Source organism: Ptychodera flava, chromosome 9 (genome assembly GCF_041260155.1).
Source record: "Ptychodera flava strain L36383 chromosome 9, AS_Pfla_20210202, whole genome shotgun sequence".
NCBI classification, from domain to species: domain Eukaryota; kingdom Metazoa; phylum Hemichordata; class Enteropneusta; family Ptychoderidae; genus Ptychodera; species Ptychodera flava.
Genome location: NC_091936.1, coordinates 4213715 through 4240277, shown reverse-complemented (window position 1 = coordinate 4240277; position 26563 = coordinate 4213715). Strand labels below are relative to the sequence as shown.

Here is a 26563-nt window from a genome sequence, read left to right as displayed (position 1 = left end):
GACACTCCCTACGCGTAGAGAGCGTCCTCGAGCGACGGATCTTTCAGTCCATGGAGAAACACTGCTGGTAGATTTAGCATCACAATGCCGGGTGGTGTTTGTGCAGCGATTATCTCAGGGGTCAAGATGGACTTGTTCGAAGGACGGCCGTGGGCATCTAAATATCAAAACAGAATAAATTGAAGGCATAAACTTCAACAGACTCGCGCTACTTGGTAGGCTGTTGCAAAGTCAGTAACTGCTACCGAATAGCCAGTCGACTGTGGGCCTGTCTAACACTTGCTTGTTCTCATTTACATGTATGTGACATTAACTTTGTCTGCAGCTTACAGGCGGGCAGTGTAAAATACCTGATCACTAACACAACAAGAAATAAATAGGCGAAAGCGAAATGATGTTTGCCAAAATTAAGATTTGAAACGGAAAAATTAACTTACCCGCGTTATTGGTCGAGTAAAGAAGTGGGAGTAACTTCGGGATTACAACCTTAATAAGACCACAGTCTTTCCCAAGACACTCTCTGTTCATGTGTACAGTTTCTCAGTCAAGTCACAGACCATGGAGGTACGCACCTCTATGTCACAGACCAAGGCTCCTTGTCTGTGGTCTAGCGTACAGAAAGGCTATTTTGTACGGCCTTCTGTTGTAAGTTTCTCATGCGTATCATACCCGGAGACAAAAAGGGGCGACCATTGAGCAGAGGGGGCTGGATAGTAAACACTGCAGATATCATCTTATCCGGTAGAAATTGTTGTCCGCGCCATCACCGGGAAGTCCACAATTGCTGCTCTAAGGCACGTCCCTTCATAATCCGTGTCTACAGGCAAAAGTGAAGTGTTGAAGACTACGTCACGAGAGGAGCAATGTGTCAGCATTTCTTGTGTGTCCTATTACGATGATACTAAGACCCAAAAGAGTAGCGTTGCTCTTATTTGGCATGCTATGTATCGCTCCAAGAGCCGGAAAACGCTGTGAAAAGTTTTGTGTTAGTGAGCGAATACGTTTTGCAAAGCCTCCCCGCAACTAGAATGGTTCTTACCAAATGAGAGCAGTAAATCATAGAGGTAGCATTGGACTATGCGCAGACAAAGCTTTTAAATTGTAAAGGATCCAAGGCGTGAAAACAGAGCATCTATTGAGCAAGGTCAGCACCTAGACTTACAAAAGTTTCATTTAAAGTAAAGTTCTTCTTTAGGGCCCCGCATGAAGTATACAGTGAAATAAAAAGTAAAGGGAAGAGTGATTGATTGAAATTCTTTTTGAACTTAATGCGCAACTGTTTTTCTTTCTCTTCCCTTTTCTTTTGTCAATTCTTCTGTTCTTGCAAAAAATTTAGGAGAGCATAAGCTAGAGTATTGGTAAAAGAGTGGACAGAACTAATCGAAAGAATACGAATTCTTATTGTCCTGTCTTTTTTTGAAATAAGATATTTTAAAGGAAAAAATATTCTGCAACAGCACTACATACAACATCAAATATTACAGAGATAAATTCTCATCATTTTTAATGGCATTCTTATATGTATTTGATACTCTGAAAAAATTAAATTGTCTGTTTTTTTCTTGTTGTGTTTTTGTTTGTTTTTGCATAATGAAAACAGTGTTACGCGTAAAGCTTGTTTGCAAATGAGAAAAAAGAGTGCACAGTATGGAAACACAAAAACCATAAGTAAAAGACATGTTAAAGCTATGTTTCACCTACTTTCCTAATTTTAATAACTTTTATTGAAAAAGCAAAGAATACTTCGCATATGAGCAATGTTCATCTCCAGCGCACGTGTACGATGTTTGCCGATGTCATAACGAACTGGAAAGCTTAAATGGCAATGATATTATGGATTTATTACAATTTGGTAGAAGAGTATTACATTTATATTTATTTTTTATCATTATATTTATGATTGCTGTGTTTTTTACAATCATGGTTGGTGTTTATTACATCAATGGTTGGTTTTTGTAACATTATGGACCACATGACAATCATGGTAGTGTTTTATTACATCAATGTTGGTTTTGTAACATTATGGACCACATGACTTGTATGGATGCAATTAAAGAGGCACTCCCACTTTGTAACATTTTGAAAACACATTTTTTTAATGCCAACGGTCGATATTTGACTTGGCGACTGCGCGCGGATCGCGAGATATCGATAAAAACATGTCATTTCCCGAGCGTATTTTTCACATCCCGAAGTTTTACGATCGTTCTAATTTTGACTCGAAATCCCCCGAAGGTTTGTTGTTGTGCTGATTGACGATATTCTAGGAAGTCTACAATAAGTTCGAACGACGCAATTAATTTACTTCCCACTGCAAAGACTTTATATACAGCATTATGCCTTTACCTCAGGTAAGTTTTTAAAAAATTCTCCTTAGTTTTTGTCGTTTTCATTATTCTAAATCGGTTGTATTATATTTTTAACCAATACCACATAAACATCAGTTTTTACATGTCAAATATTAGCCGCCTCCGATGACTACATTTTGTCGTCTGCCACACAGTACGCCGCGCGCGTGGTATGCGCGCGTGGTATGCGTCTATGCATATCACGCGGCGGCCGCTATGTATCAACCGCACGTAACTGTGCATGTCACCTTTGCCAATTCTGGTGGAATCAGCAAAATTGTTTTCGTTTGTACGCCTAGTCAGTAAGACTCGGGTTTCTCCCACAGGCCATGACCGATCACCGACGCCAGTGGTACTGTGGCGTACAGCAGCGTCAGTGTAGACTCGTACTCCATAGCTTAGTTGACAATGGCCCCAGTGCCGAACGTTCGATGTTCGGAAGCTGAATTTAGGTGGGCCACCGGAATTCAAACTTTTACTTTTTTGAAGACATGTTTTTATCGATATCTCGCGATCCGCGCGCAGTCGCCTCGTCAAATATCGACCGTTGGCATTAAAAAAATATGCTTTAAAAATGTTACCAAGTGTGAGTGCGACTTTAATACAGTTATAGTTGGTGTCACAATTATGGAGATTATACATTTATAGTCTTACAACTGCATCGACAAAGTGTGTTGTCAATTTGTCATTTTCACCACTCTTGGTTGTCCAGAAAGCTACATTTGCCCAGGGTTCGTGGTTATAGAATCAAATCAGCATTTGGTCAACGTTGTATTGACGAAGTATGCGATGTAAAATACTTTAATTCGGAAGAATAAAAACAAAGTCAAGAGTATGAACAAGATAAAAACACCTTTATTATACTTTTACATACATATAGCTGGCAGTAAAGTTAGGCAGTGTGTGTATGGCAATGTTTGATTGACACCGTTGTTAAGTTTCATTTCATCATCTCGAATACGTAATTAGCAAAAGGCCTAAACGATGATGCAAACGAAGCAAACTACGACAAAAAAGTCAACAAATATTATTCAAAAGACTAAAAAATCATGAAAGCTTATCTAGAGGTTCCACAGTATAACATTGTGACAGAATATAATCAATGTATATATTTGCTAATTACTACCCATCATCACTGACCAGATACAGTCCCATATACGTTGCATCTTGGCGGCAGTCTAACTTAACCTCGTCACTGACAAGATATACTTTCATATAAATCCTGTCTCCTTCTCTGAGTCTAAACACGCCAGCGTGAAAACTGCTGTAATAATACTCGGAGTTGTCCCTTCCTGCTTTGGTACGTCCACTCTTCATTAAATTGATAGGTTCTGCAGTATATGCCATATTTTCTTTTGAAGAAAAAAATATCATATATATGATTAGGTTAGCTTGGATATGTTAAACGTTTGAGTTACAGCGATGCCATAGAGTTAATCGTTGTCTCTTACATGATTGTGGTATCATTTCCAATTTGTTGTTTGATTTAAAACAAATTGCTCGAGAAAACCGATAATCATCGTCATCATCATCATTATTATTATTACAGTAAAATTAAGACTATTTTATCAAAATCTTACATGATGTATTTCATGTGCTTTATCCGACGGCTGACACTTTTATATGGTCAATATAATATGAACACAGATTATATCAACTATCTACAATATGATAGAGTTTATACCAACTTGTTGTAATTGATGTTTAGCCTTTCTACAATATAATAACTTCATAAAATCATACATACATATGTTACAAATATTTTTAGTGATTCTCTACCATGAAGACGTTTCCTCATGCTATAAAATTACCTCGCGTCAGAGTCAGAGGCGTTAACGGTGCTTGCGTAATATCAAATACAAAACATCAAATCACTATACCTCTGTGTTAGGTGATTATCTTTAAAGTGGAGAAGCATAATTGCCTATTCGGAGCACGTTGCTCAGTCACAATGCCCAATAATCCATTGAAACAAAATAATCGTGTTTTCTAACCATAAATTTTGGTTGGCAACTTTTCTCTAGAACACGAATTACTAATATGACAGAACTTCAAGCCTTACCAAGTACCGTGTAGTGCAAATATTCAGTGATGTGAAAATCCCCTTTCTCAACGTCACCTCGTTCATCTCGGAAGAAAGCCTATATTTATCAATTAAAGAATAAATATGTCATGAAATTTGCTATTGCTGTATGTGTTCCAGCAAACTGCTTACGGCTAGTTGTTATTTCATAACAATGACAAAAAAATTAGATGTAGACGGCAATACAGAATGTGACATCTGTGCGATTATAAAAGGTCGCCTGTGATTTATTTTATTTTCTACGGGGAATTTCAAGCAATGAGACTAAGTAAATTAAGATTCAGAGACGCAAGTATATCCGTGTATCAATCTTTCTGAGTGACTCATGACATCGAGAAAGTACAAAAGATTTACTACTTCGGTAAAGATCAAATGTCGGCGGGATTCAATAAGGGATGAGTTATTGAAAATTTAATTATCAGTTTTGAGTATCTGTCGACACACAGACTGCGACCTTTAGCTTTTATATGATTTTTAACAAGAGTTACTGATCTTTATGGGATACAATTTCATTTCTCCAACTGCTGCGTGGGTTGAAACCCCCATGGGAACGAATAGATGAGCCACAGAGCTGCCTCGAGTGACACTCAACGCTGCTTTCGGTTCCTATCCCTTGACAGTGATTTGCAATAAATTTATTAACCAACATTAAGATGAACCTTTAAATGAACTATGAAAAGAATATAACGCTTTCAGAAAATCGTGTGAAGGCTATGACTATTTACATGGAAGGACCATGCTCATATAGCTGACTCGGATATCAGATCTCAATGACTTGATCAAGCACCTCACACATGAAGAAAATTCTGTAGAACAGGCCATGAGCATTTGAAATGTTTGGCAAATACATAGTAAGACAAGTAGCATTGAATATAGGGATAAAGTAAAAAGAATCGATATAAAGCAAAGCCTGGGTTAGGAGAAAGTCCTCTAATCGTGAAGGTTTAGATCTCAAAGAATTCACTTGTATGAATTGTCCTTATCTTATTATTTTTTGATGATCAATGAAGTGTATGACGTGTCAATTTGAGAGTAGCAGTATATTTGCTACGTTTTTAACAGAGTTGATACAGAGTGTCAGAAGTGTATGACGTGTCAATTTGAGAGTAGCAGTAATATTTGCTACGTTTTTAACAGAGTTGACACAGAGTGTCAGAAGTGTATGACGTCAATTTGAGAATAGCAGTATAATATTTGCTACGTTTTAACAGAGTTGACACAGAGATGACAATTGTTGTACCAGGTCACAGTCAGTCTCTGGCCACAGTGATAACGTTGCGCCTGTGTATGGAAGCATACAATGCATACAATATAAAATATGACGCCGTACGATGGAATTTGAAATCACGGTGTTTTTCTCTGTTGAGCTAAACTCCCACTGTTGAATTATATCATATGAAATTCGATTATTGACTGTTTGTTTAGGCTTCCGAAATCACTTTATTTTGTCGCGGTCAATATCTGAACAAAAGTAAACTTTGCTCACCTGTGAGTAGATATAGTATAATCCGGATTTTGGAATGATTATATCGAAGTCGTCGATTCCAACATGAAGGCTGAAGGATTGCCCGTATAGCGATTCCCATGGTCCCACTTTAAACTTACCTGTTTCATTCCGGATTTCCATGTCTAGAGAAAGAATGAATAGATACCAACAAAGGAGTTATTTTCAAAAGTTATAAACAACATCATTTATATAAATGCTTGTCTTTTAATCGCGCTTGTTGCCTTTATGTATTCAGAGGAAACTTACAAGCTTGTTCGCAAATGAAGTAAAAGTACACGGGGCATGTCGTATAGCGTATTGCCTTACCTCGGCCAAAGTTGCCAGAAATTGCTCATTTGCACTTTGCGAGCGTAATTGGCAACAAGGCGATATGTTTACATGACAGATAATACATATCTTGCATTCAGATATAAATGAAATAACTGAAGAGAAAGAAAAATGCGCAGAATCACCGTTAGTTTCACAATATTTTGTACGCTGAAACGGCTTTTTGACGTGTTGATAAAAAGTAGAAGATCTTAAGTTTTATAGATATTCATTTGACATATTCTGTTTTATTGATGTAGAGTACAAATTCTCCTCCCGTGTTGTGTGAAACTATTGCAAATGTTTTAATGATCCGACGACGTCAATTGGTGTCGTGCTGGGAAATGTATAACATGAAATGTAACCCATGGTATGTGATACCAGGTTATAGTATGACCGTGTAATTAGAAGGAAATGCGTCATATCTAGCTACGATGTAGTCATCTCGGTCGACCTTCAGCTTTAACCTTGTATTGCAGTCGCTTTCTAGCCAGTAAACGCTAAGCTATCGAAAAACGTTAAATATAAAGGGAATGGCCAATTAGACCTGGGAGGGACGGTCACTATCGGTAAGAAGTAACTGCAGTGACAGTTGTTTCAGATTATTAAGAAGTAAACCGTGCTTGCTCTTGAAAACACTCATTCAATACTGATGGTGAAAAAGAGGTTTCCATAGTTTCTCGGTCCGGTGAATCCCTTCGACGTTTTCTAACCAAATCTGTGAATGTTGCGGTATTAAACGCCGTTCTAACTACCTGCCCCTATGGTCCTATCAGCCTCCTCTAACTATGCCAGCTGCCAACTGCTCTGTGACGTCAAGATTCGAAAGCTCTCTCAACAAATTGAACTGGGTAAAGTATAAGTGTCGTCATGGTGACTAACAATATGGCTAACTATTTCTCACACTGATTGTGACATATAATCGCACGGCAGGTGCGGTCATCGTGCCTCGAATGCACAATGCCCGAAATCAGCAAGTAAGGATACTTGGTAGTGGATACTCATAAGACCTCCCAGCGTCAGCTGATCATCGGGCAAAGAAAAGTGATGTTTGAGATTAAATGAGTTTGACAACGTTGCATATCAAACTCTCGTGTGAAAATAGCCAGAGTTTGAAGGTGTTATGCAGACAACAAGTTTCATAGTTTTCACAATCAATCAAATACTTTAGATTTTCAGTTTTTCTTTATTATTCTCAAGTCATCCGGCCCCGGGTCTCCTTGCCAAGAATCATGTAAACTTTATTACATGCCTTGATGTGAGTGCAAATCAGTGCATTGATTTGAATAGGAACATCCGGGGAGTTAGCGGGCCGTGTGAACGATGTACTGACCGATTTCCATAGTTTCTCGGTCCGATGAATCCCTTCGACGTTTTCGACGTCAAAGTAGACGGTTAACGTTAGATGTAAAATACCCAAGCGTGCACTGCTATTTTGACTCTGTTTGATGCTGGTCGATAATGGTAAAATTGTTTGAGAATACCTTGCATGTAACTAAATGTTATATAGCGTTAACTGTGAAGAGGCATGTAATAAAAATATTATTGCCTGAATACATGGGTTTATGTGCCCTCGCAGCAGGAGATAATTTGCCCTCCTGGCGTCAGGCATATTGTCACATGCTTCCAGGCACGTAAGTCCATGTATTCAGGCATAAGCTTTACTGATTCTGGCTTCAGCTATATTCCCTCCACACCATGCGCTTCGGCCGATCCTACCAGATGGGTGGATTTAGGGACCGTTCAGTTTTTACGGCCGGGGGGCCCCCGGCAAAATCCAGGGGGGGGGGTTCATCGTAATTTTGGAATCCGCAAAGGGGGGGGGTCATCGCTTTTTCACTGGTAGGAAAGGGGGGTCACCACATTTTCAAAAACATAATACCAACAATAAAGTTCACTTTATGCCATGGCCATGATCCGACCCTCTTTACCGGCGGGCCGCCTCCGGCGGCCCACTACAATAAATGGACTTTATGTAATACCCCATGGCAACCTTACTGTAAAATTCCCAATTGAAGCCGCGGCTTGTATTAGAAACATTTTTAGGGACCCCTGGGATCACGCACTGAATAATGGTAATGGCCGCGCACCTTCAGCGGCCCTGTCCAGTAAAGTCTACTTTATGCAATAGCCATGATCGACCCTCTTTACCGGCGGGCCACCTTTGGTGGCCCACTAGAATAAAGTTGACTTTACGTAATGGCCCATGACCCTCTTAACCGGAGGGCTGCCTTTGGCGAACCACTCCAATAAAGTTTACTTTATACAATGTCCATGGACACGAGTTGTCTATGGAAATGAAGTTAAAAATTGCCTTGCAGACGTCGTAATTATCAGAAGTTTCAATGGATGTGGCTGAGAAGTTTGTGCACTGGCATCTCTGCTACATGAATAAAGTGCGCCGCGTACCGGAGTTCAAATCCAAACCATGCGAGTAAATTTGACATATGGTTTTGGTTATTTTTCAGGGGGGGGGTCATCAAGTTTTTTTCGTCGGACAAAAGGGGGGGTCACCTTTTTTCACAAAAAATGCAGGGGTCTATATTGTTTTGAACACCGGCGACAAGATTTTGCCGGCCCTCCAGGCCGTAAAAACTGAACGCTCCCTTAGACAAAGTGCAGTTTAATAAACTGTAAAGTGATTGAATTCGTATCAATGGTTAACTATGTCACTGTAATCATACATACTTCTATTACTGTGATATTTTGTCTCTAATAAACAAAGTTATGGAATGGATAAATCTTCACATATCTCAAAAACAACTGTCATAATTCAACAGATTGAACCGTTGCTATGGTCTCAATTTCATCTACCCTATCAAGTTAGACGGTTATGACTGTCGATACAGCCACGTAAATCACATAAAAGCTGCACCTGGTCTCCCTTTCACTTTGCATGTATGACCTTTTGACCTTAATGGCGTGATGTCTTCGTGAATGTGGAAGTTGAAATGCTTGTCGCATGCATCAGTCCATAATACGCAAACAACACAGGTAAATTCCCCGTCAGTTCACGTGAGGAACACATTGAGCCTATAGGCATAAAAACAGTACACATGGAAGTCGATTGCCCTTGTGTCTTTGTCAGAACACATTGCCAAGGGTTTCAGAAACTATAGCAGAAGACGTGTTAATGAGTATGTCGTATCCCTTAGGTGAAATGAAAATATATATAATTGCAGAAATATTGAGTATAGTCAGTATGCTAGAATTAAAATAATATTATTAATATTATGCATGGCGACAGGCAGTCAATGCAAGAGTGGATATTTATGTATACAGACCTAAAGACACAGATGTAAAGATAAATAAAGATGAATCAATGGCTTGATTGATTGATTGATTGATTGATCGATAAATAGACTGAGTTAAGTCATTACTGTCTGTGAGCTACTCACTAGTAAGAGAGGAGAAACAGTGAAGCAAAACTGTAAATACTGTAAATGTAGGTCAAGTTTAGTTGGTGTCCGACAGCAATAGCGTATTCGCAAGCTTCAAGTTAATTATACAATCTACATTACACTGCTCGTTGTCGTCAAATGGGAATTTTTTCATAACAAATATCTTACAAGTATCTTACTCGGGGAAAAGAGCGAACACTAAAATGAAGAAAACAACAACAACGCATAAATTTACGTATACCCTAATTATGTATACCACAGTGGAAAAAGATAGGGATCGAATCTCCTGGCAACGAAAGTGAAAACATGAAGAACTCTTACTTGCAAAGAAACCTTCAGGTCTGCTGGTCAGATGAACAGCAACAGGAAGACCCCTCCAGGGCAGCTTTGTGAGTCCGCTATGTGAATGGTTTCCAGCTATCGTTTTGACGATGAGTCTCTCTAATGCGCCAAGAGTTACACCTGTGATGGGTAAAGACAGCGTACATTTAATAGGAGGACGGCATTGTTTTCCGTTTGTATGTGATGATGTAAATTTGAGATTGGTTTAATTAAGGTCGTAGTTGACTCTGGAGGTAATATCTCTAGCAGTCTAGTTTTTCATGCCGGTTAATTTCGATATTTTGAAGTGTTCACGAGATTATGTTTCAGCCTTTCTTCGAAAAAAGTGTTAAAGAAACTTTAATTTGATGAAAAGCAAAAGTGATATTAATCTTACTGTGGAAGTAAATGATCTATAAAAATAAACCAGTATTTGCGCCATCAGTTATTTTTAACCAATTTGTATACCATTACCTTTCGACCTGTAGATCTATTTGCATCTTTAGAATGACCAATTACTAAAGATTTATTTTTATATAATTTCAATGTATTTTACATGTTTTTATGTGTGTCGAACGACATTCACACCTGTACCGTGGTTTTGATCAAAATAAGAATTTTAAATCATAATCACGGGATGCTTTAGCGACAATAGAATGCTTGAGCGTTATGTTGACGTCACGATCGAGATTTATATATGAATAATTACTTTTATCTGGATGTATTTTTGTGTATTTTTCGCTGTGTTGCTGGTTTTTTTAATGTGAATTCTCCTGTCAGTTTGTTTACGTTATAACTGTTATATATTTTTCGTTTTTGTATTATATTTTTATTTTCAAACGAACCTGTTATTGGGGCAACCTGTTGGTTCGAGATTAAATAAAATAAATAAAATGATAAAATTAGTATGCTGTATATCAGTCAGTCTGTGCGTAATGTCACCTATTGACCTAGTAAAATTATCTGGTACGTAGTTAATAACTGACAACACACTACTTTGCATAACATCACTTATATTTCATCGCTGACATAGTTGTCAGATATACGAAACGCAAAGTGTTTGAACCAGATAGGCATATTGCATTCATTGAGGAACCGTGTTTTATTGATTAGCGACCTCTGAGCTATTTCATTTACAAACGGGTTTTTTGGTCTACTATGTTCCATTCAGATCTTTTCCCTAACGCTGTGAGCTTTTTCCTGGAAATGGCTGTCTCTAAGTATGGAAATTTCAAAAAACCTTACGAATGAGTTTTGAGTAGTATTGGCTGTATTTGTCCCGCCTCAGGTGTTGTGAGGTTATTCGAAAGGAATTCGGGTTGCAAAAGGTCGTAATTTGACATAGTGTAAATATATCTAAATATATCTCGCGAACGCAACCTGTGGAGATATATTTAGTAACCAAATCTGCTTCCCCTTCGCGGAGTAATTTAAATTCTTCTTCTGTGTTACTTCTATAAATAGAATCTTGAGTTACTTGGTTATGCTAAGTGTGTGTTTTTATCAGGAAACAGCGTAGTCATTTATTTTGCTTAGTAGTGGAGTTAGCGTTAAAAATACTTTGAAAATCTAAAGTGAATTCAACTTAATGTAAACTTAAGTTTTATGGATAAAAAGTGGTACACATAATGTAAACCGTAAATTTTACAACGTACAGTGACTGTCATCTGGTAAGCTTATTAGCTGTTTCGGTTGCTGTTTTGTTGAATAATACGAAAATCCCATGGACCATCAATATATATATATATATATATACCGCTAAGGCATTGTTTTCTTTTTTGATATCAGACAAACAGTAAAATTTAAAATGAAAGAATAAGTTGCTGACCTTGATTGTTTTGCATGTTTCTGCGACGTCTTTCTTCGTAAATTATTTTTAGGATCTCCTGAAGAAATACATTAAAATTATGAGATTATATTGAAAGAGTGACTTCCTCAATTACAGTGCCATTACTGTACCTCAAGATTCTATGAGTAACCACCGCACGTCACATTTACAAATTTTATTTGTAAAGAAAAGTGTACCTCTGTGCGTGCTTGAGCCGGCGCAGGTTAAAATTAAGAAAACTTAGTTGTACGATTGAAAGACGTGGGGTCAGAACTATTCATCTTTGAGGAAAAATCTTTGTATCTGTGTCAAAGCAGCTTGTAAAAACAGGAAGCCACTCACAAAGGGGAAGTGAAACAACACTGTGCGGGATTTGTTTATGAGACTATAACTTCATGAGTCGGTCCCTTTTGTAACCGGAAACCAGAGCTCACATGCAAGCAAACGTAATTCCAGCATTTCTAATGAAAAGCCAGGCACCAATACCTATGTGTATTGCAGATTCTTAATCTTATCAAATCACTTTATTTCACTTTGCCACGGCATTTGAAGTATAAATCAGTTAGGGCACCTCTGGTAGCAACAAACAGATTGTGTAGCAACCGACACCGTGACCATTGCTACACATTGAGATTTGAAATTTCATAGAGTCAATCATTATGCTACCTATGGAAAAATCCTTAATACTTTGTTGTCCTTAAAACTGTCCAGTCAATAGGGCTTTCTTGTACCAAATGCTGTACCAAATTAAGTAACTGTTTGGAAAAAATGCTCATATTCTTTGGATACGTCTGAAAGAGTATCGAACATTTAATATGAAGGTAATTCACCTTAATGCAGACTTCAGCTGGTAGCCTTATCACTTGACCTGACAAAGTCTATCAACATATATAAAAAGCATGCAAAACATGAAATAGCATATTAGCTAAACTTATATGGACGCTTTGCTGCTCAAACCAGACACGAACTAAGTCTAAGTACACACGAAGTACAATTTCGAACACTGGAAGTGTTGTCGCCGTGATTCGTCACTCAGAATTTCACATTAGATGCAAGATTTGTGTTTTCGGATCATTTGAGGACAACAGTTACTGCAATAGTGTGACTCTATTTTCCCTCTGGAGGACAGTGCAATAGTGTGACTCTATTTTCCCTCTGGAATGACAAAACCCTGCTTACCGTCCCGTCCATGTGTTATATAATTAGGTCGTAGGTAAAATTGAAAAACTGAAGTGATGATTAGCTCAGGTGTTAATAAATAATTTACCATTCTCAGTTGTTTTAGTTGCTGCTCCGAACCACACAGCTCTTTCGAGGCGATATTTGCATCACTGCCACGCTTAACGCTGTTTTGATAAATTCTGTCACGATGTACACCATCCTCTTCGTACCACTTCAATCCAACGTCATTAATGGCGCCCACATTGCTTCTTCTTTGTGTTTCTATGCGATTCAGTCCATGAGTAACTACGCCATTCATGTCCTGTATGGCTGCGTCTAAATCGGCGACATCTTGCTGAAACTTCCACACGATCATGCTAAAAATGTAAGGGTAAATTATCAAAACAACTAACGTCTGTATTGAAAGAATCACAATTATGGTTGATGAAGATACGTCTCTGAATCTTTGCGTTACAGAAACCATGGTGACTGGGGAGGAGGCTGCTCCCATTTTCGTGTACGCTGGCTTGACTGTGAGAGACAAACAGTCTTTCAGTAGCACGCGGCGCTCTACATACACCGTATTTGTTAGGAAACTTTGACCTGTTTGTTAATTATTCACAAAGATAGGTCGGCAGGCTTCTAACAGTGATGTGTGCGGTGAATCTCACTATAGAACACAACACAGGAATTGGATTTTCCCTTTCTACTTTTTCAATTTTCATAATGTGTAAAATTACACGTAAAATGATATTAATTTATTAGACCACAAAAATACAGCGCTATATGTTTAAAAAGAGTAATATTAGCTTTATGCTAATGAAAGCCACCTCTGAAGCTTGAAATATGTGATATAAATCACTGATATTTTTACAAAACATTTCATACATTTGTCATCCAAAAAGGCAATTAACTTATACATCATGGTATTGGTTCGTTCAAAGCATGTAATCTTATGATGTCAAGAATTTTCTCTTTGTCATAGAAATGTAGATATCGATGACGTAGCGATGTTGAATATCCAATTTATTATGAAATGTGAAGGCTTGAGAAAACGTTTTTCAAGAGCAGTGAAACACTGTATTTCACAGAAACGTTTGGTAAATTTGACATCGTCTCGTCGCCCTTGGTGCAACATCAAGCAATTGATTGAGTTGATTATGTATTCTCCCTAGAGTGACACTACTGCTAAAATGTTTTTTAAAAGGCGAAATGGACAAACTAAATTCATTTAAATAGACTTGTTCTATTTCTATTGTTTTAGGAGTCAGGAACCTCTTCCCTTTGTAGTGTGGCTCTACAGTCTTGTTAATTCCTGATTCGTCAAGTTTGTTGATAACCCCGACCACTCTACAGCATCATCGATAAGGCTGCGTTCATAAAAAATGGTGGGGGATTCGAAAATTCTGGGGATAGCAGAGTGCTCTGCCTACAGGGGGTGGGACCTGAAAATAATTTAGTTCCAAGCATTTTGATGTTATCCAATGGTTCTGATGTTAGAAATAATTTAACAAAATCTATAACTATTTTGTCGCATTGTATGCATTTTATCACGAAAAAAAATCTAAAAAATTTATGAATGCAATTAAATTTTCATAAAAACAACAAGTTTGGCTTGTTGTAACGGGGCAGAAGCTGCAACTGTTGATATTTTTTTTATATTTCTATGCAATGTATCAGGTACAGTTACTTGCTGTCTCTCTACAGCGTGCTGAAACACAAAATATTCAGTCTGTCAACAAAGCCTGTATATCTAAATATTGATGATAACTGAATTAGAGTCCAGACTGAAAGTCATTTGTGACTGATATAAATGCACAGTAAACGTATAAAGACTGTGTTGAATTCTGGAGAGCTCAATATGCTGTAGGGAATAGGACAAGAACGCAGTTATATAAACTGAACCAAAATATTGTCAAAATTATCAAAGTTAATAAAGCCACTGCCCTGCTACTGCCTACATGCAGTGTCACTGTCACTGTACACGCGATTCTTTCAGTCTCAATCACCATTTTTGTGAACGCAGCCTATTATTGCCAAGAGCTGTTGATATTGCTCTCCTTTAATACTTTTGTTGGGCCTTGTACTACGTGTTGATGATGAAGTCTTGATAAATATCGGTACCAATGAATATTCATCATCGTTCCAGCGATAACACCTACTAAGGGTTTCAATAATGTTTCTTACGGTGAGGCCTATTGATCATTTAGATGGAGGATATTGCAATTGTACAATGTGATTGAAGCGAAAAGTTATGCAAGTGTCGCCGAGTCATCTAAAAATCTTCATACCATAAACCCTTTGTCTGGTGACACACCATTTATTATTAATTTGCAGCAGTACACTCATTTTGTCGACCCGCTACTATAAATTATTGTGCAAAGTTTCTCCAATAAATGACAACAAATACTTAACGTAGTTAACATTACATGCTGAAATTTGTACCACTGATTATTTCATTCAGTGACTTCTATTTCCTATACGTGTTCCAATCCGATATGGTGGGCTATTTCATGTTCAAATGCGCCCCCTTGAGTTGTGAGTAGCATAATGCATGTGCTCCGATATTCCCTATGCTATAAATGTCGCTCAACTGTCAACGACGCCAATGTTATTCATTAGGCAACTATCCATCGCCTATCAATTCTACATTTTGGTTTTGAAAGTTCTACAAAAAGCGATGGCCTGATACAAAGCAGTGCTTGAAGAAGAATTGCCCATGTTTCAATTTTTTGTCCTTAAAATACTTCTTTGGATTAAATTCTTTAATTGTATCTTCAAGTTCTTTTTAGACAGTGGTGTTGCTGGGGATGAAAGCATTTCCAATCAGGATATTTTATTTGTGTTTGGTCAAAACATATATTTTTTCTTTAATAGCACTCGTCCGATAGCTTTAAAATTTGCTCTCTATTTCTTCAGAATTATTCTCGTTTGCGTGAATGATGATGAAGTTTGCATGTTTTCGATATAATTTTACTTCCCAGCTTCGCATATCGATGAAAACTCATGCTCTTAAACTGCACGTCAGATAACTGAAATTTAGAGAGGTCTGCATATCCATTTCATGTATTCATTGACAGCGATGATAAGGTTGATGTATGGTTTTTGGTTAACTCCATATGCCCGTTGTGATCACATTTGAATCGTATGAACTTGATTGTGTATAAAGCAGATATGAGAAAAGGATGTTTGTAATTATTTCATGTACTCTTCTTGTAATTTATATTTTTGTCCTGTAAAGTTGCTATTTGGGCTGGAGATCTTTCAGAACAAAAAAGATATAATTATAATTTTCATGATAAAAAATCAAAAACAAGTGGTACCTGTAAACCTCTTTCTGATTGGTCAGCTGCTTTGGCTGATACGCAGATTTGAATGTGATCTCCTATAGTAGTAGATCTGATGCAGTGAGGCGACAAGAACAAGATCAGCACAGACGAAGCAACAGTGGAAACTTCGCCATCTCTGCATCTGATTTTGATCAGACTGCTCATATACGTGTTTCGTGAGTGTGCTTAGACCTCAAACATGTCCCTGACCCCAAACATGTCCCGATATTTTCAGTGTCTTTTTAATTCCAACCTTAACTATTAAGTATGAGCAATCAGTACGACTTCAAAACACATCCGTACATCAAAAGCCATGTCTTCAAACGAGTCCCTTAATTTTGTACTGGTATATTTTTGAAAAACAGAGGTCCTGTTCTCCGATAATTATGTTTCAGCCCCCAATCTTATATTTTCACATTAAATAGCAGCAATCAATGTAACTTCAAAAATTTGCATGTCTACGAGGGCATCTCTTTAAATGGTAGGTATATCCCTCCCCTTTGTTAATTCTGCTCCTCGCCCTAATCGTGTATTTTTATATCTAACTTTAAGAATTAAATAGCAGCAACCGGTATTATTTCAAAATGCGTAGGTCTTAAACAGAAAATGGGTAGGTATATTTTTGAAACAAGCTTAACCCTCCCCTTTATTGATTTTGTTCAACATCTTAATCTTCTATAGCCAACTTAACGTACGACTTCAAAACATCGATATAACTTCAAATGTGTCCCATAATTTTTGGATAGATATATCTGTAATTATATCATACCAGTATATTGATAGCGGAAATGCTGCGATCTGATTGGTCGAGACGCGATAACAACCATGGTATATTGGCGATATACCATGGCAGGCATGCGCGCGAGCTCTCAGCTTGAGTAAAAGTCCGCTTTTGACGTTCTACGCCAGAATTTCAATATACTCTTATGATATAATAGCAATAAATCACACCCAGCGACGGTATACCACTCGATTTTGACCAGTTCACTTCATATATGCACTCGCTATCGCTCGTGCATATATGTCGTGATCTGGTCAAAATCTCGTGGTATACCATCGCTGGGTGTGTTTTATTGCTTAAATAACACTAGCCTTCCTCCTTCACAATTCTTTTGGAGCTCTGATCTCCCTATAAATGGCAGCACCAACTATTACTTCATAAATGTGCAGTTCTTCAGCAATATTTCTTTACAGGGTTGGTATATTTTTTACGAAGGTCTTCCTTTGTTAATTGTTTCTAAATCCTAATCTTTTATTTTAGTATCTACCTTGAAGAATTATATAGCAGCAACTAGTATGACTTCAAAAATGTCCATATAACTTCAGAAGCGCCCCATTATAGTGTAGGTATTGTCAGATTTGACTCTAACCCCCTATCTTACTGCACTTTTAGCAAGGGGACGTTTTGAGGTCAGGGACTGTTTGAGGTCTGAACTTATTTGTGAGTACCACACCGTTCCACTGCCACGTCGATATCACTGCAAATGTTTCGATTTCTTGGTTGAGTCAACTACGGGTAAATAGGTGAGAGGAAAAAGATGGACGACTTATTGGTTCAAATGTATCTAATACTAGATATGAAAATTTTAAAGAATGAAAAATAAAAATGGTGCTTTGCAAAAATGTTAGTTTGCAACTTTTTGTTGTTTTCAATACAAATCGTTAACTAATGCCGTTTACTACGCAAGGTATGTTCTCCAGTGTACCCACTTCACAAAATAGAACAGCCCAATAGACGATTAGAAAATTCCCGCGGTAACATCGTTCGGTGGATAAAGTTTTCAGCTAGTTAGCAACATACTACAAAAGCATGGCAAAGAAAACATACTTATGTTCCATGGTCATTTTGATCAGTGTCTTTGTAGTGTCATGGTTGATATTTGGGGCACAGAGATACTCCAATGAAGTTAAATTGAGTGGCTCTTTGGAACAGACTGGTCGTCCAAAAAAGCTTTGGTGAGTAACAGCCACGAGGATTTCTTCTCATATGAATACGTGTAAAGTATTACTAAAAAGGACAAATGAAAGTCTTGAATCACAATGATTTGATTTTTCTTCCTACACTCTAATTTTGCGAATCAATGGTATTGACGTAACTTATCTTATAAGATAAACAAAGATGTCCTTTCTTATCTGAATGTACCATACTCTGACCTTCTGTACAAATATGGCGATTTACGTGCCTTTGAGTATAATATGACAAACTCTGGCTTTAGGTAAAAACAGGGTGTAATTTTCTGGTCGCAAGAAGTATGAAAAGACGGTCGAGACAACTAATATCATTCATTCAATAAGGTGTCATCACTATTGAACAGTTCAACGATAATCTGGATTTGTCTAGGACTAGGTCGAAACACTTGCGATGTTAATGTGAAAAAGAATATATTTATTTGGGAAATTGGCAATTGGATGATATTTAACATGTAAACCTAGCTCCTTTCTTTGTTTTAACTCAATGGGAAAATCAAGTTTTCGATTGTCATACAAATTGGGCATGTTAATTTGATGCTCTCCACAAGTTTCAAATGAATCCACACAACCTCGTAAATTTAAGATTTTAATTGTGACTGTTTCAAAATTTGTGAAACGTTCTTCTGTGATTTGATTAACGAATACGTTCTTAAATAGGCCACCGTTGTTTGCAATTATAGTTACTTATTATATCGTACGTATTACAAACATTCATTTCAAGTGTTTCGAGTACTTGTAAATTGGAAACACTACACATTACCGGTTGTCGTTTACATCATAAAATGAGATGAAATGAGAAGATACGGAGTGTGAAACAGAAACGTGGCATTGCCGACTGGTTTAGTTGAGCTACAGAACTCTGTAAACATTTGTCAATATATACACTGTTATTCAAGCTGAAGGATGATTAAAATCTCTCTGTAGGACTTCAACGGATACACGCGACATATTCTGTCAAAACTGAGTCAAGCGACTACGAGGACGAAGTAGTGCTTGAGTATTTTGACTTTGATAAATAAGGCCCCGGCCCCCTAATTCTGGATTCAGTAGTTAACTCACACGTCACCCACAAGCATACACCGGCAGAGGGTTACAAAGTGCTACTTGAATACAGCAGTATTTTTTCTCTCAGTCTGCATGAGTTGTCCTTCCACATAGTCTACTATCTATTTTAGCTCACGTAGCTGACGCCGGCGCTGCAGTCAGCAAGTACTTACTGATACACCTACGTCAATTTTAAACGAGTGCATGTGTTAAGAATTTTTCTCTTGACACTCAAAGTCGCTGACATTGCTCGACGCAAGTTTTCAGCTATCACGAATCAAGCCAAAATACGTAATTCCTTTGATCGAAATTTGCAAGTGCAGAAGTAAATGCGACATAGAAATTGAGATACATATGACTGTATAAAAATATCGATATTTTTGTCGGACCGGAAGATGCAACATTGATGGACTAACGGCTTGTGTCAAGGGTTACCATGCTTGCACGATCTACCCTAGGACGAAGCATCCTGTGCAGAGTCAAGTTGAACCTACGTACACAACAAATCTGGACGAAGACATAGAACAAATATATCTTTAAAATGTTTTATCACGAAATATGCTCCCATCGACCTTGAAAAGTATGCTGACACTTTAAATTGAAATTGTGCCCACAATCTTACTCATGGCTATAGGGTCGTCCCTGTTGTGCAATTATCCATGAAGAAAATATCAAAATTCACACCTGTCCGGCAACATTTTAGCCTCCTAGTTTACGTGGATGAAACTGACTGATACATATTGGTGATGTGCGCTAGTTACTCTATCAGTAATGAGAAATAATATATCTACCAGAAAGTGGTGTCATATCTGACAATGAGGAATCGGACTATCAAACAAGCAAGAAAACAGTGACAGGATTTTCAAACACGTTTTTAACCTGTATGGCAGCCAAAGAGTTTGAACATATTTACAACCTCAGCCAGAAATATGGGAAAGTAAATGGCGTCTTCGATGTAGCAATGCAGCATCCACTCAACTGACTTAAACTCATGGACAATTGATCCACGGGTACGAACGAAGCTATAGGGCCATACCCAGCAGAGATTTATCTGTTTTTATTCATCGTGGGCGCATTACTGCACTCAATAATATAAGAATTGCTCAAATATAACGAAAGAATCAAAGATCATACGCGGATACTTATCGCTTTTTCCAAAGAAAAATTGTGAATCCATAGTATGAACTATCAATGGCTTCAGTACTATCAATGGCTTCAGTCTGAATTCATTTGTAGAAAACGAATATTGATAAATTCACCAGAGTAAGTACTTGGTATTGGTGAAAGAGTCAGATGAAACAGATGAATACAGATGTCCTAAAAGTACTGCAAAGAAAACCGGATATCTACAGAGACATCTGTTTAATCCAGCAACCAAAATCTTAGATTATAAAGGTCACTCTGAGAGCATAAATTAATAACTATCTAATAAGATTCAAGACAAACTATTCAGATATAACGTTTCCGATTAAATAGTAATTAACAATCTCTGTAGTGTGACAACATCACTGTTCTATCCACTAAATTATGGACCTTATCTGTTGTAGGACATTCACTGAAGACGACAGAGAACAAACAGTACAACGTAGAAATGATCAAGTTTGGAAGAAGACAGCAGCGATAATGGAAACATGTGAACCTACGAAAAAAGTAGTGTTTATAAAAACCCATAAAACAGCGAGTACTACCATAGCATCAATCATCGAACGATTTGGGTATACAAGAAATCTGTCATTTGTGGTACCACCTAATAGAAAGGTAGCAGATCATATCCTCTCCAGTGACAGCAGATTTACACGAGCAATGCTGAAGAATAGTCCGTTACCGTTTAATGGCGGGAAATATTATGATATGCTGACCAATCATGTGCGATATAATCGCCCTGAAATGGACGAGGTCATACCGAATGCCACATACGTCACAATTTTACGTCATCCGGTGAATCATTTTGAGTCTGCCTTTTCATATTTCGGTTGGGACTTGTCGATGGTAAATAAAGAGAATCCAATAGAAATATTCATGGAAAATCCTCAAACATACCTGGACAAGAAGGTGTACTTTTGGTACCAAAGTCATAATGGTCAACTTTTTGACCTCGGCATGGACACAGCTGACACTAACGACGATAAGAGAGTTGATGCTTATATTCAAAAATTGAATTCAGAGATGGATGTGGTTCTTGTTGCTGATTATTTTGACCAATCATTGTTGGTGTTGAAAAGACAACTTTGTTGGACAATGGATGATATTCTGTACATTCCAAATGGCGTCAGAAGCGAAACGAAACGCAGAAACGTTACGGATAATATTCGACAAAAGATTGTTGCGTGGAACAAATCGGATTTCAAGTTATACCAACATTTTAACAGAACACTTTGGCAGAAAATTGATCAATACGGAACGACATTCGAGCAAGATTTACAAGAATTTAGACGAAAGCAACAGAAGGCGATGAACGAGTGCATCGACCACACTACATTTGTCAAAGGCGATCCACGAGAAGCAAGATACAAGCTGAAGGCAAATGCTTCAGATTTGTGTCAAAATCTTTGGCGAGGTGACGTCACTTTCACAGCCTTGTTGCGCGATAGACAGATTGAAGACAGAGTAATTCATCCTCCAAACAACCAGTAAAGAAATACTTCAACTGCTACGTTATCAAAGACTTTAGTCTTGTTCAATAAACGACCTGGACTGTGGCTGAAATTAGAAATGATTTCTAAATTTATATATGAAAGTCTGTTTATCGAAGTCAGAGCCAAAATTTATTCAGTTTAGATACATATCGGCGTTGCTATATATAATGTGTCTAGAAGACAGATATTTTGACGCTCATTTTCTTCCAATCATTCCAATCATTGTGGGAACCCATTTTACAGTTCTTGGAGTTCGAAAAGTTTTAACCGTCTTATTTTTTAGAAAATCGAAAGTTCTGTTTTCTCTACAGAGTTGACACTGGGATGGCAGCCATTTTGAAGTCCAAATATTAAAACATTTTGGGTTATTTATTTATTTAGAAGCAACATTTGCGCGGTAACCCCCAATTTTTATTCATGATGTTGAAAGAGAATGGTTGAAGATTTCTTTGCGGAAAGTATGAACAAAATTTTAGTCTTTCTCAGGTTCTGTGCGTCTAGGAACTGAAGTGGTAAGTCAGTCGATAAGTATATGATTTCCATATGATGTTGACAAACGGAAGTTTAGTTAAATAATAACACACGCCAGCAAGGGCAAGATCACGATTTGTTGCCCGCCGAGCCGAAGGCGAGGGTATCATCAATATTACCGTCATGAGCACCAGCCCGAGGGCAGGCAACAAATCGTGATCTTGCCCGAGCTAGCGTGTGTTATTAATTTTATTACACCGAACAGACATTTGTTTTCGAAACTTTGCTCAGAATGCAGTCAAGTGTCGATCGAGACTCGCCACAGTGAAACGTTCTATTTGTTGCTCGATCGCAATGCTACATGAAGTTGAATTAACGTCTAAAAACGAAGACAGTGTTGTTCAAGATTTTCTCATTTAATGTACTAAACGTCGTCGTGAACTTCAGGTCGAGCTAATTTCTTGAACCTTTTCAAAAGCCATTGCTTTACAGAAAATAGCAAGCAAATTTACGCGATGATGTGGTACGCGCAGAAAGTATACGCGCGGTATTCCAGAACGTGGTAGCGGGCTATATCACTGCACGCGACTGGGCTATATCAGCGCACGCGACAGGGCTATATCACCTTAGCCATGTTCTATCACTTTTTGTTCTATATCACGTGAGTGAGGCTCAGCCAATCACAGTACCTGAATTATACGTGAGGTGTAATAATATCTTATAATGTCAAAATGTTGTAGACGCTTCATTGTTTCATGGCAGTAGACGATTTATACGAGCCTTGTAAACCAGTCGCACTACAACTTTCTGGAACAGTCATGATGTAAATGTAAAACACATTACATCATTTGTTGCGTTCTCTAGTGAGATATTGATTGTGATATCCTGGAAACACCCAACTTTATATGAATTTAAAGGAGAAAATGTATTGTCAGCGGTGTCTCCTGCCGACCTACACTGCTAGTATGGCTACAAGTGAAATATTAAGTCACAGTAACAGCATCCTTCTTCTACTTAGATTGTTCTGACATTTATTTTCCTATAGCCCTGTTTTAGTACATGTATGTTGGAACGTGGCACTCTAAGAGCGGAATATTTTTAAGGCAAGTAGGTGTCCAAAGTGACAAACTATTCACAATAAACAGCCCCGGGCAAGGTACTAACTCGATTAGGTTCTCGTTGGACAACTTGTTTCTGGTCGACTATGAAACTGTGACGGTTAGGAAGGTACCACGATACATGAAGTCGACCTAAAGATAGGATGGAGAATTTCCATTCCATCAGCGCTGCATCGGTTGACACTTAGGTTTTCTTCGAAGGAGCATAGTCATGATGCTTTTATGAACGTATCAAAAATAATTCGCCCGTCAAAGGTGTGAAGAACAATCGTTGTCTTTAAATTACCTTCCTTTTGAAATACGTTGGAAACATTCTATAAATCGTTTTCCCACTCACTCTAAACCTAAAATACCCTTTTGATTTGTTACAACTCGAGTTCATCATCGCCACATCCTCATCTAGGGGTTGCCGAACAGACTTTAAAAACATGGATTCTTCCAAAATTTGGTCCATTCTTTAAGATCTGATCACTACATGTATTTTGAATAGAACAAAATATAAATATCCTTTGTTTTAAAATTACCATGATGATTATTGGTAGTTCACTTGACTAGGCATTAGGATGTCAGTCATTGAGTCGTTGAAGGGCTATATTTTGAGTTGTCAAGGTGCACCGTCGACGAAGAGATTAATATTTTACAGACATAGTGAATGACAGTCATGAAAATGGCCGGAAAATAGGTCACAAGGTCGAGCTATCGCTAATTTTCTTTGATATCCTCTCAAGGTAATTGCTCTATAAATATCGTCATTTTGTCGGTTGAAAAGTCGTCGTCGGTGAGCGACGGTGATTTCCACCATGATCGACCCGTTCCACGGTATTTTAAATCGTCTTGCGTGTAGATTGGTGGCACGTGAAGAAATTGGTACAGATGGCTACATATAATCAATTTAGTGTTATCAAGTCCTGTATAAGTGCTGTCGGTGCATGATCTTAACATTCTACAATGGTGTTTCTAGACTCGAGGTCGAGAACTGGTTGTGTTACATGATAGTGTTATAGTCGTATCTCGCCGGTCTGGGGAGTGTACTCACTGCTGAGAGGTACTTCGAGATCTTTGACAGAGTAGAGACTCACAGAGTTGTTGGATATCAATGATGGTGGTTTATTACCGAAGTGTGAAGTTTACACATCAGAATGCCCAGCTATCTCCCACTGACGATAGTGGGTGATCATCCCTTTTTTTAAAAGAAATTGTAGCATCCTAATTAGATTAAATTAGTTAAACCTCCAATCGCTAATCGACTAGTATTTCTTGATTGGTTCAAATAATTAAAATATTCTTCCCTTCAAGAAATACATTACTAAACTTTGTCTGATTGGGCATCGATCATATAAAATTTTACATAATCTGCATAAGTGACATCATCGTTATACAACATTTCCCTTATGTAACGTCCCAGGGTCCTGTCTGGTATTGATGATACGAATTCACTCTACTGCCTTGACAATAGATGTCACTAGTACAAGTTTCTACCTGTATCCTTGATACTTAGGTATCAATGACGCAAATACATTGAATGTCCCTGACAACGGAGTTTTAACCAAGATGAAGGAAAATTCGTAATGATCATTAACCCTTACACAGACTTGGAAAGTTCAGCCGTCTCGTTCATTGACCTTTGTACAGATTCCGAAATTACAAAAACAATATCAATAAGCCAGAGCAATTTTAGTCTGTAACACTCCCCTCATTTAAAGGAATGCGTCCCGCATTCGAGTATACTAAAACAATTTAACATACAAGTAAATATTATTAGATAAAGTGAATAAATGCAATAAAAAATACATAATCGACAAAGTGTTTTGTTAACATACAACATTCAAAAATAATAAAACCCATAAAATACATGTCAAGGCTAAAATATAGATGGTATACATACATATAGGATAAGACTGAATATATATCATGAAAGTAATAAAGTAACTTAAGAGACTGAAGTTATTTCCCTATTCTTTCTTAATGGAGTGGTCGAGGAAGTAATTCAATCGAGGCATTCGCTTCAAGACTTTCATCCATTTCGAAAGGGAAAAAACAACTACTGAAACTGATATAATATTTCCAAGGTTGAACTTAATTTAACTTATGTAAGGTAAGTCTGTGTCTGACCTTAGTCAGCGGTACACACTTAGAAGTTAAACACCCTGATTGTAAACAGTCGAGGTATTGCTAATTTAGATCTGAATCCAAACAACAAGAAGTGTTATGTAACTCGCAGGGTCAAGGAATTGGGTCATTACATCCATACACTCGGTCAAACTGGAGCGCTCCATTTTCACAAACAAACACACAACGATTAACGCGAAGTCAACTTCTTTTCACTCATTCACCTGACCACAGTTCCGAGGCCACTCAAGGTAAAGTGAACTTGTCTAACATACCTGGCTATTACGGGTTTGTCTGCTATTTTACAGGATGTCTCTTAAGAAGTTCCGACAAAAGTATCTTTCAGGTTCTCAGCATATTCCATGTATTTTCTTTATGGAACAACCCTTTCACTTTACCAAATACATGTCATTTACCATTTCGATACCGGCTTATCAAAACGTTATCAACTACAGTCACAAAAATAAAATCGTTATTGGAGGCAGAGTGAGTTTTATCGCCGATTTCTCAATTCATAGTTTCAGAGAATGACAGCTTAAACTATTCCCGTCCTTTTAACCTCGTGCTCCTCCCTTTTTGCGGGGGCGTAAAAGTTCTCAATTTCTCTCTTTCCCCTTTTTGGAAAGCTATTTATAGCAGAATAGCAAATTCAATACAAAATAATTTCTCGAGGTAAGTATTCATTAAACCATCAAATAATTACCACTCACAATACACATCGTTTTCTGTATAAACAAGACTCAAATCAATAATGTCTTAGCTGCTACACGTCGATGCTTCAACAAGTGCATCCTCAAAATAAAAAATAACACATATAAAATCTTCTCTTACATGAAGTTTCTCCATAACTTCGTACACAAAGAGTCACTTTTACTCGTCGTGACTGTATAAAATTCCCTTTAAATCTCTTAAACTCGGCTTCTAAATAAA

General features: G+C 37.6%; 3 protein-coding genes across 5 annotated transcripts in view; 1 reads left to right on the top strand and 2 right to left on the bottom strand.

Annotated features, from left to right (window-relative positions):
* Positions 1-591, bottom strand: part of LOC139139802 (transient receptor potential cation channel subfamily M member-like 2) — a 31509-nt gene extending 30918 nt beyond the window's left edge. Inside the window, exon 1 of one of the 3 annotated variants that reach the window (XM_070708732.1) lies at positions 438-591. The gene's annotated coding sequence lies outside the window, so the exon portion shown is untranslated. The remainder of the gene's footprint in view (positions 1-437) is intronic. The other 2 variants (XM_070708735.1, XM_070708734.1) reach the window with 2 other exon arrangements.
* Positions 592-3185: 2594 nt separating this feature from the next.
* On the bottom strand, positions 3186-13558 carry LOC139139799 (uncharacterized). Its single transcript, XM_070708720.1, has 6 exons — positions 13062-13558; positions 11795-11852; positions 9967-10107; positions 5918-6060; positions 4411-4489; positions 3186-3700 (listed from the first exon to the last, which is right to left on the bottom strand). Exons 1-6 carry the CDS (start codon positions 13464-13466, stop codon positions 3471-3473), a joined length of 1056 nt encoding a protein of 351 aa, XP_070564821.1. The 5' UTR covers positions 13467-13558; the 3' UTR covers positions 3186-3470.
* A 4495-nt stretch (positions 13559-18053) lies between these two features.
* LOC139139798 (galactosylceramide sulfotransferase-like) lies at positions 18054-24048 on the top strand. Its single transcript, XM_070708719.1, has 3 exons — positions 18054-18240; positions 20847-22502; positions 23112-24048. Exons 1-2 carry the CDS (start codon positions 18095-18097, stop codon positions 21931-21933), a joined length of 1233 nt encoding a protein of 410 aa, XP_070564820.1. The 5' UTR covers positions 18054-18094; the 3' UTR covers positions 21934-22502; positions 23112-24048.
* Positions 24049-26563: the final 2515 nt, after the last annotated feature.